The sequence below is a fragment of the Maniola jurtina genome, chromosome 2, assembly GCF_905333055.1.
Source record: "Maniola jurtina chromosome 2, ilManJurt1.1, whole genome shotgun sequence".
Lineage (NCBI taxonomy): Eukaryota > Metazoa > Arthropoda > Insecta > Lepidoptera > Nymphalidae > Maniola > Maniola jurtina.
In genome coordinates this window covers 5,286,704-5,303,570 of record NC_060030.1, presented here as the reverse complement: position 1 = coordinate 5,303,570, position 16,867 = coordinate 5,286,704, and the positions used below count along the sequence as shown (strand labels likewise).

The 16,867-nt window shown below is 35.7% G+C and overlaps 2 protein-coding genes across 5 annotated transcripts in view; one reads left to right on the top strand and one right to left on the bottom strand.

Moving 5' to 3' along the window:
* Positions 1–404: 404 nt before the first annotated feature.
* Positions 405–2,327, bottom strand: LOC123876887. Its single transcript, XM_045923288.1, has 3 exons — positions 2,162–2,327; positions 1,675–1,816; positions 405–589 (listed from the first exon to the last, which is right to left on the bottom strand). Exons 1-3 carry the CDS (start codon positions 2,255–2,257, stop codon positions 471–473), a joined length of 357 nt encoding a protein of 118 aa, XP_045779244.1. The 5' UTR covers positions 2,258–2,327; the 3' UTR covers positions 405–470.
* Positions 2,328–5,629: 3,302 nt separating this feature from the next.
* Positions 5,630–16,867, top strand: part of LOC123876816 (cytosolic carboxypeptidase 1-like) — a 93,544-nt gene continuing 82,306 nt past the window's right edge. For 2 of the 4 annotated variants that reach the window (XM_045923191.1, XM_045923184.1), the window contains exons 1-3: positions 5,630–5,733; positions 6,079–6,145; positions 9,963–10,097. In XM_045923191.1, the coding sequence (XP_045779147.1) occupies positions 5,716–5,733; positions 6,079–6,145; positions 9,963–10,097 (220 nt within the window). In that variant the 5' untranslated portion in view covers positions 5,630–5,715. Of the gene's footprint in view, positions 5,734–6,078; positions 6,146–8,047; positions 8,260–9,962; positions 10,098–16,867 lie in introns of those variants that run through there. The other 2 variants (XM_045923208.1, XM_045923200.1) reach the window with 2 other exon arrangements.

The following is a 16,867-nucleotide window of genomic DNA, read 5'->3' as shown; positions in this document are numbered from 1 at the left end:
ATTATAAAACAAAAATATCATCCAAATCACTGTAACGAGGCAGGGTGCCCAGAACGCTGGCTGCGTTACCTCGTTGAATGGCCAGACTAATATGCTGACCAAGGTAACTGACAGATTTCCGGTCACCCGTGGACTCCACAAGACGGGATAACAGGTCCTTAAAAAAGGATCTGGCATCCTCGCCCCACGAACCCATGGTCTCCACTCCAAAAGGCACAAATATGAAAGGCACTTAATATTACATATTTTTAAAGATAACCTAATACTAATTTATTCATTTATTTTACGACCCTATTGTAATAAAATAAACAAATAAAGTTTTAGAGTTAAGATTATATAATTAAGTACGATTGACAATATACAATCGCGACAATGCAACTCGCTAACTGCTTTTTTGTACTTCAATATCTGGAATGAAGAACTCAACAATATTCCGTTTGAAAAGTCCCACAAATGTTTTGGCCACGTTGTTAGGATGTAAAGGATAAGAGCCACCGATGTACAACATTGTCCCACGTGTTCTTGAACACTTGTAGAAATAGACGAACCAGCTTGATCAGAGGCATTTGTGCCACTTCCACCCATTTGGCTGAGAAAAAAAAAAATATTTTTTACTTTTATGTTTTTTTTTGGATTCCGTACGCAAAGGGTAAAAACGTAGCACTCTGCTGTCTATTCTGTCCGTCTGTCCGCCCGTCTATCCGTCCGTCTGTCGGCCCATAACATATCATAAGTCTCTAGATCGTAGACTAATGAGTTACAAACTTTTTCTTACCCTAATATGTGGATTATCATTGTTAAGAGCTCATTAAGTAGAGTGCGAATATATTTTTAAAATAATATAATTTTATGCAGAATTTTATGTGAAAAAATAAGGAATATAAAAATAAGGGGGGCCATCAAAGTTGTCAGTTTTAGACCATTATTGTGAGGGGGGCTATCTTAAAAACTAAACTAGTTAGGAATATGAAATCTAGGTATATTATGAACCCTATACTAACTGTATTTAAACAACAAATACTGAAAGCAAGGATTTATAAATTAGTTTGTAAGCTGCGACAAAAACAAACATTTTATGGGTTTTTCTTTCACGGTTTATTGCAATGTTCTAGCTCGGAGAGAAATAATATTTCATATACCCAAAATATGATGTTTATAATTATGTACGGATCCCTAAAAGAGCGAGGCTCGACACGCACTTGAGCGGGTTTTATGAAAAAAGAGCTGCATCAGTAATGACCAAACCTCATTACTTATTACGGAGCCTAAGGGTAGGTATGCTGAAAATCTGGATGATAAATTGAATAATGCATTTCTGTTTATATCATGGTGTAGTCATGATCCTCAGTGATTTACTTGTAAAAATGGTAGAACCGTTGTACATAAATAAGTCAACGGGTAGAATAAATAATAGAAATCTGCGCTCTAAACTAGTGGTAGAGTCTCAACATACAATATTAAATATCATTATTTAGGCCATCTTTAAGTTTTAAATGTACATGAAACTAATAATTTTATTTTTTACTGTTATTATAACACTAAATATTACTTAAAGATTTGTTAACATTGGTTATAAGTAGTGTTTGTATACTAATAGGACTTAATTAAGGATGTTAGAGATTTGGAAAACGTAATTTCGTTTCCAAGCGCTATATAGAAATGTAAATTGTGTACCTGCAGCTGCGCCACTCTGCCTTTTAACACGGTTATTTGATTTTGCCAAGACATCCACATTATGCGTTCCTAGTATAATATTATTTACAGTAGTAGATTGAATTTGTAATTCATTCCTTAATTTCATTGACCTTTTTTCTGTCTGTAATAAAAAAAGGCGATTCGATCAAATTTTATAGTACCTAATAGTGCATAATTTTGTCTTCAAACCATGTTTAAACGGATTATTTTTAACCCCCGACCCAAAAAGAGGGGTGTTATAAGTTTGACGTGTGTATCTGTGTATCTGTCTATGGCATCGTAGCTCCTAAACTAATGAACTGATTTTAATTTCGTTTTTTTGTTTGAATGGTGGTTTGATCGAGAGAGTTCTTAGCTATAATCCAAAAAAATCGGTTCAGCCGTTTGAAAGTTATCAGCTCTTCTCTAGTTACTGTAACCTTCACTTATCGGGGGTGTTATACATTTTTAATTTACACTTGTTTACCTTCGCAGTTGCAGATTCACCATTTAGCGGCAATGTTTTACCCACACTATAGTAATATGCAAAAAATAAACAATAATATACCACCACTGAATTCATAATCGAACTTGATCCACCGTGAATTGAAATCGAATAATCCTACAACAATAGAATGCCAACTTTATATTTCGCGATTTGTTCTGTATTGTTTTTGCTAGTAGCCGCTGCAACTAAAGTTTAGTATTTGTTTAGTAATAATAATAATTCATACTACAAATACGTAAGTATGCATATAAAAGAAAGTAAGACACGTAGGTATTTCTGTATGAAAATAGAAAATTAACATAATTTAATTATTAGAACATTTATTGTAGTTTGCAATAAAAATAATTTTTCTCAACATTTTTCTAATCTCTGATAATAACAATTCATCACAAAAAAATTGAAAAATCGGTTCAACACAACCATTAAGAATTTTTTGAACGGATTTTTATGTGATGTTATGCACGATATTTTAGATATTATTTATAACTGTAAACTATCTTCATCCTGAAAATATTAAATTGCAGGTATAAAAATCAGGGGATGTCGCCGGCTATTCCTAGTCAGTCGAGTATTATAATCAACAATCGATATATCATGAAAGTGACAGTGTTATGAGAAAACAATGCATCATTTCAATATCTATGCTACTTTGTTTCGATATACATCTTAACAGATTAATGAGGTGTCCATGATTCTATGGAATTAGAATCGAAAAATTGATAGTGTAGTTTGTAATTGCCGATACTATTACAGAAGGGAGTTTAAAATTATTACAGCGATCAGATTAGGTTTATTGAAGAATATTTTGTTGCATTAAAAGTTTACTGTCTTCGGTTCCTGAAATATATTAACGGACAAAATTAATATTCTATCCATCCGTAATCTGTCGATAAGATACTTAGCATTAGTGAATATTATTATTTGTCAAAAAATATCACACAATTTTCGACAAATTAAGAAACGTATGGAGTTATTAGAGATAGATTTAATTATTAATTTCAGCCGTTACTAAACGTTTCTCCGAGTGTTTAGCTGTTGTTTTAAGTAAGCCAAGGAAAATAATAATATCGTGTCTTTAAGAGCAAGATCCTATAATATAGACACATGTTTACAAGATATGCCAAGCCTGGGCGAGTCAGCTAACGGCCTAATTAATTAATTATCAAACTATCTGTAATGTGTCGAAAAGTTACTTAGTGCAACATTATTATAATTGTCAAAACAGACATAACAATTTTTGGCAAAACCATTGTTATTAAGTTATGGACAGATTACAAATAGATTGTTTGTATTCGCCTTAAATACCTAAAGCCTCGATGACACGGGGCGAGTTTACAAGCTGCTAGCGAACTCGCTGCCTTGTAACTTGTAAACTCGCCACGTGTCATCGAGCTTTTTCACAATCTGCTTTTGATTATCAGATTGTAAAACGCTGCTTGAAAAATAGAAAGCCGGGCTAATTTACTCGCCATTCGCTGGCGTGTTGGCCTGTAAGCTAGTTAACTAGCCACGTGTCATCATCACTGCTAGTAAACTAGTTGCGAGCATCTGCGTTTTGGCAGTTAAAGCTAAAATGTCAAGAGAAGTAGTTCATGCGGGAGTAGTTATTTTAGCTCATATTATCAAGAATGATTTACAACTATTATATCACGCGTGTTCCACTTCATTTTTCAGCTTAAAAATATAAACAATAAACGCAAACAGCACGCCACACAAAACAACACGTAGTTCCAACACGCTAGCTAGTTGGCTACTGAGCGAGTGGAATGTTTTGTGTGTCATCGACACTCGCTTACTCGCTCACTCGCTAGCTTTTAAACTCGCCGACTAGCAGCTCGTAAATTAGCCCAGTGTCATCGAGCCTTAAGTATAGTGAAGTTGATAGGCTAGTATAGCTACTGTATGTATGTCCTTGTAATTGATCCAAGTCAACGGTCACCCTATTCGTCGCAAGGCTGCTCTAGATCCCAATAGTTGCAGATCACCGACTGACATTTGCTGCCACTGCGGACTCACTTGCTGACATTTCCACAAACTTGTTCAATAACTGTTGATCAGGAACGCGGTACAAAAACGTTAATGTATCAACGAGTTAGTGCACTTGTTTTGTCGTAAATTCTTCGTCCAGTCTTTTATTTAATGTTTTTAACCGACTTCCAAAAAAGGAGGAGGTTCTCAATTCGTCGGAATCTATGTTCCCCGATGTATGTCCCCGATGTCTGTATGTTCCCCGATTACTCGAAGACCCCTGGACCAATTTGAATTTTTTTTTGTTTGAAAGGGTATACTGTGCAGGTGGTCCCATATAAAGGTGAAGATCTGATGACAGAACTCCTCGATGGATAAGAGCAAATTGCTTGCGATCAGTGTAATAGCTTAGTAAACAGTAGGGTTTTAACTCATAACCATAGGGCATAGCATATTATAGTACAGTGGGGCCACTAAAAATTGTGAAATAAAAATTTCAAAAGAAAAATAAAACCGACTTCAAAAACCACAAACACTAAAAAGTAAAAAATATTTTTTGTTTAGCTACACGTGTAATGCACCATGTTTAAGATTCCGTATCTCCAGAGCAAAAAAGGAACTCTTACGAATATATACGATCACTTCGTTGTCTGTTTGTCTGTCGGTGTTTGTCAAGACCCTTCAAGGGAATAAAAACTTATAGGATACTTTCCGTTGACTTTGAATTATGAAAGGCTGGCAGCTACATCTTATGCACATGTAAAGGGAAAATGGAAATTTGTAGTTACAACACAAAACAATTAAAAAGTGTTATTTCTTGAACGGATGGTACGGAACTCCTCTTGTGTGAGTCCGACTCGCACTTGACCGTTTATTTATTATAGCAGGAAATATGTATTTCGATAGTAGCTATGTGTATCTATCCTTTTTCTAATCTAGATGTACCTCGTGTACCTACGCACATATGAAAATACTCTGTTATGATTAAAACTTGAGGACAGTAAGTAGGTACAATACTTTTATGACCCGCGGAGATTTTCGTTTCGGAGGAGACCGAGGAGTTTTTAGTTTAATAGAAGGATTGTACTCTGAGATTTTTGTTAACTCCACAGAGTAGGTAATAGAAGCAAACACGTATATTTTTGAAATACATACAAAAGGCGAAAAGGAACAAAGCATGTAAATAACATGCTGGCCCGGCCCATTTCACGTTTTTCAATTTCTAGTATCTAATTGATCACTCCCAAAATAGACATACTTATATTTTTTTATCACGTGGACGCGTCGTGGAAGTAAAAAGCATCGTACTTGCACCAAATTATCTTATGATTTATGCATCCGTTATAGGATGAAATAAAAATTGCAATAAAATAAAGAGTAGGAAAAGCACTGGCCGGTAGCAATATAGACAGATGATAGTATGTCAATGATTTACAGTGACATTTAATTCACAGATTATAAAATATCAAATTACTCAAATTAAGACACGATTTTTGGTACCTATTGCGAAATGAAATGCATTTCATGTTCAAAATAAAGTGCTTCGGTAATAAACTTATTTTGGGATGGATGAGAAATGTCGGGTAAGCTGATTGGTGCTGCAACAGAAAACTTTACAGAAACTATTTAAATTATACAAGTATAAATATTATAGTTATAGCTAGTTCCACGGTTATACTCATGTTATACTTATTAGGTTATTAATTTATTGCCTTTTTGAGTTCATTGCTTATGAAAATCTAACTGTTAGTCGAAAAAACGGTCTATAGGTACAGAAAACACGTATCTTGGTTAAATAATTCGATAGTTCTTTTCAATAAAAAGCAGTAGGTACACTTTTTGGCTTCATATTAAAATGTGTTTCTACGAATAATGTTATTATTTCTACTAAGTATACTGACTCATTTATTTTTTAAATTTACATTTAGGATGTGATGATAGAGGCTGAATCCACGGCTCACACGACACAGGAAACCAAAAAGCCAAAAAAGAAAAGTAAGTTACCTTCTTGCTGTTAATTGTCTCTGAGCTATCCTCAACTATATTTTCAGAACTTGAAGACATCTAATGTGAGTCAGCTTGAAGGCAGGATTTACTGTAACTAATTCTGTTGTACATAATCTCTTAACTAAATTGACAGGCCTAAATCTAGTGCTATAGTTTTCTGCATATAGATTATGAAATGGACAGCAATATATTTAGAATTTTAAGACATTTTAATTAAAATATTGAGTACCTATAACAGAATTACTAATTAATAATTGGGAGAACGAAGTATGTCCCATAAAATAGCCAAATCACACTAACATATTTCACGATAGTTTGGGGAACCTCTAACTTCGACATCACTGCCAGGCGTCAAAACATGTTATTACATTTGACGCAGGTAGCCCTAAAGTAGCCCTGTTTTTCTTTGATTTTGCGTTACCATAGCCAAATATTTGACATTATATTGTCGATTCAGGACAAACTGAGAGTTCCATCACTCTAATTCACTGCGACATTAGCGCTAATTCAGTTGTAATGAAATTATAAGTATGTAACTACAGACTTTAAAATAATGCCCATGCAAAAAAGCATGGGACTAGTTTATGGCTGCCTTATTACAGACCCGTCCATCATATACGCTTGCTATGTTCAGTTGGCCTTAAAATAATAAAAATTTAAGACCATCAGACTAACCGCTAACCGTAATAAGCATACCTACAGTTTCGATGAGACGGCTCGTGTGATAAAGCGCGGGTGCTGAAAGTGAGAGCTGACGAAAAATCAAAGGCAACGGCGCTGTCGCATTGCCGCAGACATTTTTAAACAATCGAATTAGCACTATTTGCAAATGATGCCTATCACGTTTACTGGAAAATTAATAAACGAACCAACTGTTCGATGATAAATTGCCTAGTGAATAGGTATTTTAAACGCTGTTTACTCAAATTCGATTTGCTGGCGGGGATTTGTAAATTGCATTATATAACATCGCTATTTGTGCTCAATGTCTAAATATAAATCATTATCATCATATATTAAGTATTACAGGTACCTATCTCGTAGATGGGGGGACATGATTTACAAACTTTTAAAATAATAATTTAGGTAGGCATACTTACTTACTCAATAGTCATTAAAAGATAGACGCTCAAAATGTAGAGTTCGCAGGAAAAACGAGGGTGAAAGTTTATGTGTATGTATGTGTGTGTGCATATTTGTTACCCTTTCAAGAAAAAACCACTGGACGGATTTGGCTGAAGTTTGGAATGGGGAAAGACTATCCCCTGGATTAACACATAGGCTACTTTTTATCCCGGAAAATCAAAAAGCTCCTACGGGATTTTTAAAAACCTATATCCACGCAAACGAAGTCGCGGGCATCAGCTAGTGGGAAATAAACAAAATCCATTAACAGGGCTCTCTCCGTCACTCGTTTCCACTCGTTTCATATAATCGTAGTTCCAATTTCATTTGAATATTAAGCAACCAAAGTCCATGAAATTTTGCAGACATATTCTAGAAACTAATATCTGTGTCTGTGGTGTTTTAGATTTTTCTAAAAATATGTAGTTTTAAAATTACAGGGGCTCAAAGATTTGTATGAAAATTTTAAGACCGCGTAACTTTGAAACCGAATATTTTAACAGAAATCTGGAAAACCACAGACATAGATATTAGTTTCTAGAATATATGTGCAAAATTTCATGGACTTTGGTTGCTTAGTATTCAAATGAAATTGGAACTACGATTGTATGAAACGAGTGGAAACGAGTGACGGAGAGAGCCCTCTTAAATATCTACGAATTAGTTATTAACCCCCAGAGCTAGTCGTGGCGGGAGAATAGATTTTATCGGACGCCGCGCCCGCCCCCGCTCCGTGCGATTTTCAGTCCGCGACGTCCAAAGCGCTGAAGTAGTCGGCCGGCGGCCGTCGCGGGGCGCTGAGTTCGCCACACGACATTCCCACATTGTTTATTTACAAACTGTCACATTCAATCACCAAGAAAAGGACAACACACAGCAACGCACTCACGTACGTTTCACCGCTGTGTTCCGTGAATATATCGTATTTACGCAAAGCATCACAAATTCCAGACACAGCACACGCGTCCACACGAGCCGTTCGTATGTTTTGGCCTACATTCATGACAATGCTTATTTCTTGTTTATATACGACAACGTTGCATTCGGCTTTAGTATTTCGGATTAACAGACGATTACAAAATAGAATAGCTTGCATTGCGTACCTACATTCTCTGTTGTATAATGTTCGTGTCTGTTCTATTTTCAATGTGAGTTTCCTTAAGTTTTTTAAAAATCTAGACGTCTGACTGGATTTTTAAAAACTTAACCGGATTTACAGAAATGGGACCTTGTAGTTTTACAATGCGGCCATTAATAATAGACTGTTTACGTAACTAATTGTACTGATAACAAGTGAACAGCTATTGCGTGAGTTCCGTCCTCCAACTCCGAAGATTATACGGAAAAAAACAGTCTTTCTAATTGGCTCATAAAAAGCTCTCATTTGCAAATAAAAAGATGTGGGCATGAATGAAACGATAACACCAACGAATTGTACCTAAACTTTATGAAGTTAAGATGATGTAAAAAAAAGTACTTAGGTACATTAAAAAATGTTAAAATCGAAAATAGCACACTAAAATAATACATGTTCAATGTTCATATTAACTTTTTACCTTTTGTAATGAAAATCTCAAATAAATAACATATTAAATAATTGATTTTTCCACAAGAGTGTGTATATTTTTACTCAGCCCATACTAGGGAAGTCTATATGACTGACCCAGAATTAAAGATTAGATGCATAATATAGTGCCTCGGTAACTGAACCCGGGGTAACCAAAGAAATCAGAATAATTATAGAAATGTTAAAGAAGCGTGAGATTGTGGTGGGTTCCGAGACTATACCGTGTAGAAACCAAAGGGGTAGGTATGCCTTGGTTACTACACGGAATGGTAGTTCAATAAAGAGTGCCCTAACCCTTCCAGGTTAGCCCATTTCCATCTTAGACTGCATCATCAGTCATCACCTACCACCAGGTAAGATTGAAGTCAAGGGGTAACTTGTATATAAATAAAATATAAAAAAGACTCATTTGCATAACATTACAATCAATTAGCATTGCTTTGGATGATAGAGATATTGTGTTCTTTTGAATATATTAGCTATATGAGTTGCTTAAATTGCTTAATATTAGGAGTTGGGGCAAACGGTCCTATATAGGTACCTACTAATATTGAAAACACAACAGTTATCATTTCTATGCCTTATTTAGAGTTCTTTAGCGCTACCCACATGAGAAGTCTTAAATGTAAAATATATTCATTGCTGCACGCCAAAACTTTTAAAAGCTAGGGTGGAATGCGCCCTATGAATACATTCCACCCAGTTGAGTATTTATTGCACGACAATACAGACGTGTTTTATGGATATCCATCAAATGCGGATATCCTTCTTTTTCCGTGAACTTTTTGACTGGTAAAATATTAAATTATACGGTATAAGAATTATTCTTTATTCTTTCAAAGTCCACTATTCATAAGTCTAACTAATTCATTCAACTCGTAAGTTACATACGTTGATTTCAAAACTACCCCAGTGCAAAGAAAATCTTTAGTGTTAATAATGCCATAATTGCTGCGAATTGCGATGCTGATAACATCCTGGCCCGTTGTATCACATGCAAACTGTGGAACCAACTCCCTTCAACAAATCCCTGAAAGACCGGGAATGCATTGGTAGTTCTTCTGGTGCTACAAATGTTCACTTAACATCAGGTGATCATTTTTTTGCCTCCAGCATACCGCATGGCGGACGATGCAGCATCTGATTGCCTCTTCGAGCGCCTCCGCACGCACCAGCAGCGCGCGCCCGACTCTGCTGAGGTGGCGCGAGCCATCACCTCAAGGATCAACTCCCGCCTCACATCACACGGTAAACTTCTAAAATGCTACGGGCATCGGTGCTTTCTGCCAAGTATAAATTTGGTAAATATGTAACTTCAAGGCAAGAGTGAGTAGGCATCTTTTAGACAAGCGCGCTTCAACTTTTATCATCATTGCTTTTTATTAGGCATAATTTTTCGTCAAATTCTGAACATTTCTCCATCACTGAAAGGAAACTAGAAGTTACTGTTGAAAATACAATAAGTATATAATATGTATTAGCATGAAAAACACGCAGCTTTGCGTCAACTCGCTTTGACTAAAAGTAAATTCATCTAGAGTTTTTAATGAAAGCGATAAAAATGGCACGGCCTTGTCACGACGTCACTGATTAAAATACAATTCATTGAAAATGTTGAAAATATAAAGAAGTTTTGATGATTAAAAGAAGTACAGACATGCGAAATTCTTTGGATTGAACGCAAAAAATGCAATTCACCTATATTAATTGATAATATCGACTTAAGTTGTATAACTGATCTTAATTTATTTATATTTGACGGCAGAAAACCCGAATGTATGTTCACATATGTAATGGCTACTAAACCGGGTAATTTAGGTACATTATTATCGTCCTTTACGTATACAATACAAATCTTAATGACTGTAAAACCAAATCGGAAGTTGCAGCCATAAACCCTAGTAACGTGTTATTTATACCGACTGCCGTCACTTGTTTTATGACTGAGTTCAAAATGATCAGAATTAGATCAAAGACTATAAAATTAATACATATTAAAGCAATTTCTATGTTATCATTCATATAACACACCAACATTTAATATTTTTACTTATTTTTTTTAAAGGATTTTCTTTATATTTTCATCATAGTATGCAACGCGACGGCTAGATTTAACAAGTGTAAATTAAAAATTTATAACACCCCCGACAAGTGAAGGTTACAGTAATAACTAGAAAAGAGCTGATAACTTTCAAACGGCTGAACCGATTTTCTTGGATTATAGCTAAGAACACTCTCGATCAAGCCACCTTTCAAACAAAAAAAACTAAATTAAAATCGGTTCATTAGTTTAGGAGCTACGATGCCACAGACAGATACACAGATACACACGTCAAACTTATAACACGCCTCTTTTTTGGTCGGGGGTTAAAATTAACTTTTAACGTCTCTAAATATGTAGTGATATTTTTTTTGGAATTTAGATTTATCTAAATATATTTTCAAAAGATTTTTATAGAATTCTATAAACTTTCTTACACTCCTGCTAGCCTCAAAGTTCTCTATGGGAAAGCTCTCTATTAAAAGCTTTTTAAACTATTTGTTAATATGTGATTTATTTCTTGGAATTTAAAACCGGACCATTTACCGAGCCTATCTCATTATTTATACCACTACAAAAGGAACCTATAATTTACATAAATACATCGTATTCCCATTATAATTTTGCAATCAAAGGCACGATAAGTTCAGAACATCCGACATCAATATGGCCGACATTAAACTGTATATATAGCGGATAATCGTCTTTATCACGTTGGCGCTCGTAATTTCAAGTAAAAACTTATAAACTTTAAATTTTATGGAATTAAATTGAAGAATCCTTGAATTTGAAACAACAACGTTCATGGAATTTAATTTATGATCGTTTTGTAGTTATTTCCTCAAAATGGACAAAGTCATATTGAAGACTTGTAGAGGATTATTTACACGTGACTCGGATTGTCTAGACTTTAATGTATCTACTCGTACGTTAGACAAATTATATTTTGATATTACATCTTTACTAGCTAAAAGCTTGACGCTCGTCCATATATTTTTTGCTTCTTGGCAAAAGTCCCAACATTGCGTTTGACGGTTTCCCTCGCGGAAAACAAAAACTTACGATAGTGTTAATTGAGCAACGCTCGTATGAGCTACCAACTAAATACTCATTTGAATTCCTGGTGAAATATAAATTTCGTGCCACGTTCACCGTGTGTAGGAAGGCAATGATAGAAACGGCTAAACACGGGCGACTGTTAATGATAACTACTAATAATAAACTTATCCACACATTATAATTAATCATCACATACCCGAGTTTTGGTCACCTTTATAGCCGTGAATCCAATTTAAGTTATTGTTTCCCTCACTGCGCATAAATAGGTTTTAAGCTTTGAGAATGAAGTTTGAATGGAAAGATAGCCTATCAGATTATATTTTATTCATTTATTTATTATTTATTTGTACCAGAAAATTGTAACAATAAAGATAAAAAGAAAGAAAAAGTGGACAGGGAAGCACTTATCTCTATAAGAGATCTCTACCAGTGACCCTTGGCAGTGCGAGAGGTTGTAAAGGGAGTAGAATAGGTACAGCAAAGATAGACAGTATTCATAAAAAAAGCTTAATTGATATTATGTTATATTATATAATATACAAGTATTTTATTTATATTGATTGTTTATATTACAATGAACTTGTAAGACTATAAATAACACATAGAAATAAAAGTGAGAGTGAATGCCAGAGACAGTGATTTATATCTATGATCGTAATCTTATTTGTAAACAACTTGTTTATGATAAATTTATGTGCTTTGAAAAATGTTAATTAAAATTATATAAAGATACTATCCTTTGGCCAAAAGCAAAAATAAAACTAATTTTAAAAAACTAATTACGACGAATTATTTATCTATCAATATTTTCCTCTACTGTATTGACTTTCGTATTCAATTGATTCCATTCAGTATTCGTCCATAATATTAGTTATAAATGCGAAAATGTTACGGGCACTCTGTAGAACCAATTTTGACGGAAACAGAGATAGCTTGCATTTCGATGATAGAACAGGCTACTTTTTGTCTCGGAAAATTATAGAGTTCCAACGGGATTTTCAAGTAACTTAAATCCACGTTAGCGAAGTTGCAGGAGTCATCTGTTTGATGCAAAGATAGCTTGCATCTCGGAGACGGATAAAGGATAGTTTTTATCCTGGAAATTCAAAGAGTTACGTGATTTTTATAAAAAACCCCCACGCGGATAAAGTCGCGGGCGTCTTCTAGTTATTAATATTATGTTGGTTGGTTATTAAACTTTAAAGGTGGCATGAATAACGACTTCTAGTCGAAAAGCTTAATAACGAATTACCCACTAACGACATAATTTTCGTTCACCCTCACTGTTTATCAAACTTCGAAGTAATAATATCAAAGTTACGCAATCCATTTCAGAATACAGTAGAACTTTTCGCGTGTAAAGCGGCAGTTTATAAGTTTGAATGACTCGGAAACACTATATTTTTTCGCTTAGTGATACAGCTAAGCTTTATAAACTGCTTGATTCGACTAATGAAAAATTCCACATCTATATTACGAATTTTCATTGTGAAACTTTGTAACTGGTACGTTAATATACCCATGAAATCTTAATTTTGTCTAATCTTAATTTTTTTCATTGCTTAAAATGTTCCTAGCGGAGAAGGATGGTTTCATTTTAAGTTTTAAAAATTTGACACGGCAGATTCTTTAAACATGAATGAAAAAATTAACTCATCTTCTAAAAATCTGATTGGTCATTTGAACTCATCTCCTCTCCTCTTCGCTCCATTTAAGTGAAAACCGAGTTTTAAAGCAGGTACAACAAATAGCTTTTACTTTCTCCTGCAAGTTAAAATTTATCTTGGATTTAGTTTATCATGTTTTTGATAAAAGTTGAACCAGAGTGCTTCGTTTTGAAAAGCGGAACTTGAAAGTTCCTTCTTCAACCTTCCATAATAGAATAATATACATATAAAAGCTGTGAAAAAATATAGACAGAATAGAGTACATGTCACATCTCGGTAGGAACGGCATTCCAAACCAGTGGTAGATGCTTTTGGCAATTCAAAAGTACTTTTAAATTTTTTATTCATTTCATCTATTAAACTACGCACTACTTCCAACTTAACACCGTCTATCACCACTCACCAGTCATTACTTGACTGTTATCACATGCGAGATCGCACACCTATCATCAATTCAAAGAAAATACTGTACAATTATTACTCTGGAATAAAAATTACTAGGTGGTTCATATTACCTTGTGATGTAAATTGTAGAAAACGACTTCTGCAATCTTATCCGTGGTAAGTAGATAAGTGTCATTGCAGTAATATCGCGTGTTTAACAACCATACTTACCCCGGGTTCAAAAACTCCTCACCGTGCCGCCTTCCCTAGGTGTTACCATTAATTTATAGTTGCCCATCGGAAATCCCTCATTACTTGCACATTACAATAAGTACCGTCTGTGCCAGGGTGTTTTGCTACCCTTTTGGCCTTTTATGTTAGGTCAATAAAACATATCGAGGGCGTTGCTGTTCAGCCTACTTGGGATGTTTTATTTATTGCTTCCACTGCTGTAGTTTCTAGCAATACAATTATTATTATTTAGAGAAAAAACTAAATTTTTCATTTAGTTATGGTATCTGATATACACGGCTTGACCATTTTATGTGAATGTTTTACATAAAATTTTAAGTTTATGCGTATGTCTGTATGGGTGGTAATAATTTTTACGAATGAACCAAGATCTAATTTAAAAAGCATTTTTACGGATTCACATGATAAAATAATTGAAATGACACGATGATGCCCCCGACTTTGCCTGTGTGGATTGAGATTTTTTTAATCCAGTCCTTTTTCAAGAAGTAAGCGACACCTAACCTTGTCTTCTTGCTTACAAGCTTTAAAACTCTATTACCTATCACTCCCAATGACGAACTAATCAGACCGAAAGCCACCAATGCTCTTATTGCATAAAACGCACATAACACCGAAAAGTCAGCTCGAACCCTGGACCCCCTGAATAGGAGGCTGACGTCTTAACCACTAAGCTATCACTCCTTCCCCTCTTCTATCACACTTAATATTATAAAGGCGAAAGTTTGTATGTGTGTATGTGTGTATGTTTGTTACTCCTTCACGCAAAAACTACTGAACGGATTAGGCTGAAATTTAGAATGGACGTAGATTATATCCTGGATTAGCACATAGGCTATTTTTTATCAGTTCCCACGGGATTTTTAAAACCTACATCCACGCGAACGAAGTCGCGGGCATCAGCTAGTCTAATATAGATTTTTAATTAATAACTTGTCAATAATGTGGCTATGAATCAATCTGTTCTTGGCTCGTAATAAAGTTGTCAATCACAGAAAGTTTAACGTTGTACAGTTTAACTCCTCAAGTTCTATTTATACACTGCGCTACATAAATCAAGTGTTGCCTTGACATTGGCTTAGATCGGAACAAGCCAGTACACTGGCGTCTATTAAGTATGGTTTATACGAAGCCAGTGCGCTGGCGCCAGTCCTACTGGCTTGAAAAATAGACTGGCGCTCTATTCTCGCCAGCGTTGTTAGCCAGCGCTGGCTTGGCTTGCAAAACTGTTTATACAAGGCCAATAACAAGCCAGTGATGACTGCCAGTGATACTGGCAGCCAGCGATGGATTCGTATAAACAATGCTTTATTACACTCTATATTGCACCGGAATCTATTGTTTACACTGTAAAAGTATAGTCTGTTCACTAACATAGTGTCGGTACACCGGCAGGCGCTGTTATTATCTACCCTTTTATTTCCTTCCGGTCACAATATCAGCTGAAAAACCAAGAAAATTAATGCTTTATTTCAAAATATATGGCTGTATCTTGAAGTTTAAAAGCCTTGCGGCCTATAGATTGGCAAAGTCTCGCTATGTGATCGATAAGGTGCGCCACGTGTAGGTGGTTAAGCTTCGTCAGACACACCGCGTAACGGCCGCGACGCGTCGGAGCAGCACATCAGCAGCACCAAGGACGTCGTAAAGACGTGATTACAGTACATGTAACATACTTCAAACTACAGGGTATGGATATGATATTACATGCTAAATTCGATGAAGCCGTCTAGGCAGAGCAATCGTGCGGTAAGTGCGGGACGAAGGAACGCCCAGACGAACTGGCTATGTACTTAGGGCCCTATGTTGAAGGGTCGTCATGGTCGTCATTTACCACGAGATCAAAAGTGACGACTACTGTGTCTGTGTATATGTACTGTACTTCAAACAGCTGCTCGTCTTACAATTTATAGGAGCAGTAGCTGGCGCAATTCGTCGTCATTGTCGTCGTCGTCAACTGAGAGACTTTAGGTCTCTTGTAGGGTGGACTTCCATACGCCACGGACTTGCGGTGCTTGAATTCAGCGGCCCCATACGACTTGTTTGGTCCGTCAACCTCGTAGGGTTCTACGCTTTCCAGTCTGAGATAGCCTTTCTAGCACCTTAGACCCCAACTCCGCAACGTTTATTCGGTGCTTCGAACTGTGCGTGGTTATAAATTATTTAGTGTGATTTCCTGTCTCGCTGATGCCGCAACACGTCACTGTCTTCACGCTTTGCATCTGTCCAGGGCTTTGGTTTTGATTGAAAGATTAGTACGAAGACACCTATAAATAACAATATACACAATGATCTAGGTACTGTATGTTGGTTGGTATGTAAATAAATAAATTTGAGTTTTTTTAGGTTTATCCGAAGGGTTCCAACGAGACCCTATTATCCGCTGTCCGTCCGTCCATCTGTCCGTCCGTCAGGCTGTCGGTCAGTGGGCTATTTCTCATGAACCGTAATAGGTAGAGAGTTGAAATTTTCACAGATTTTGTATTTCTATCGCCGCTATAACAACAAATAGGTAATTAAAAAATTCAAAATGGCTGCCATTCAAATCTAAAAGGCTTAGCATCTTGTACGATGGTACGAAACACTTCGTATGCAAGTATAACTCGCACTTGACC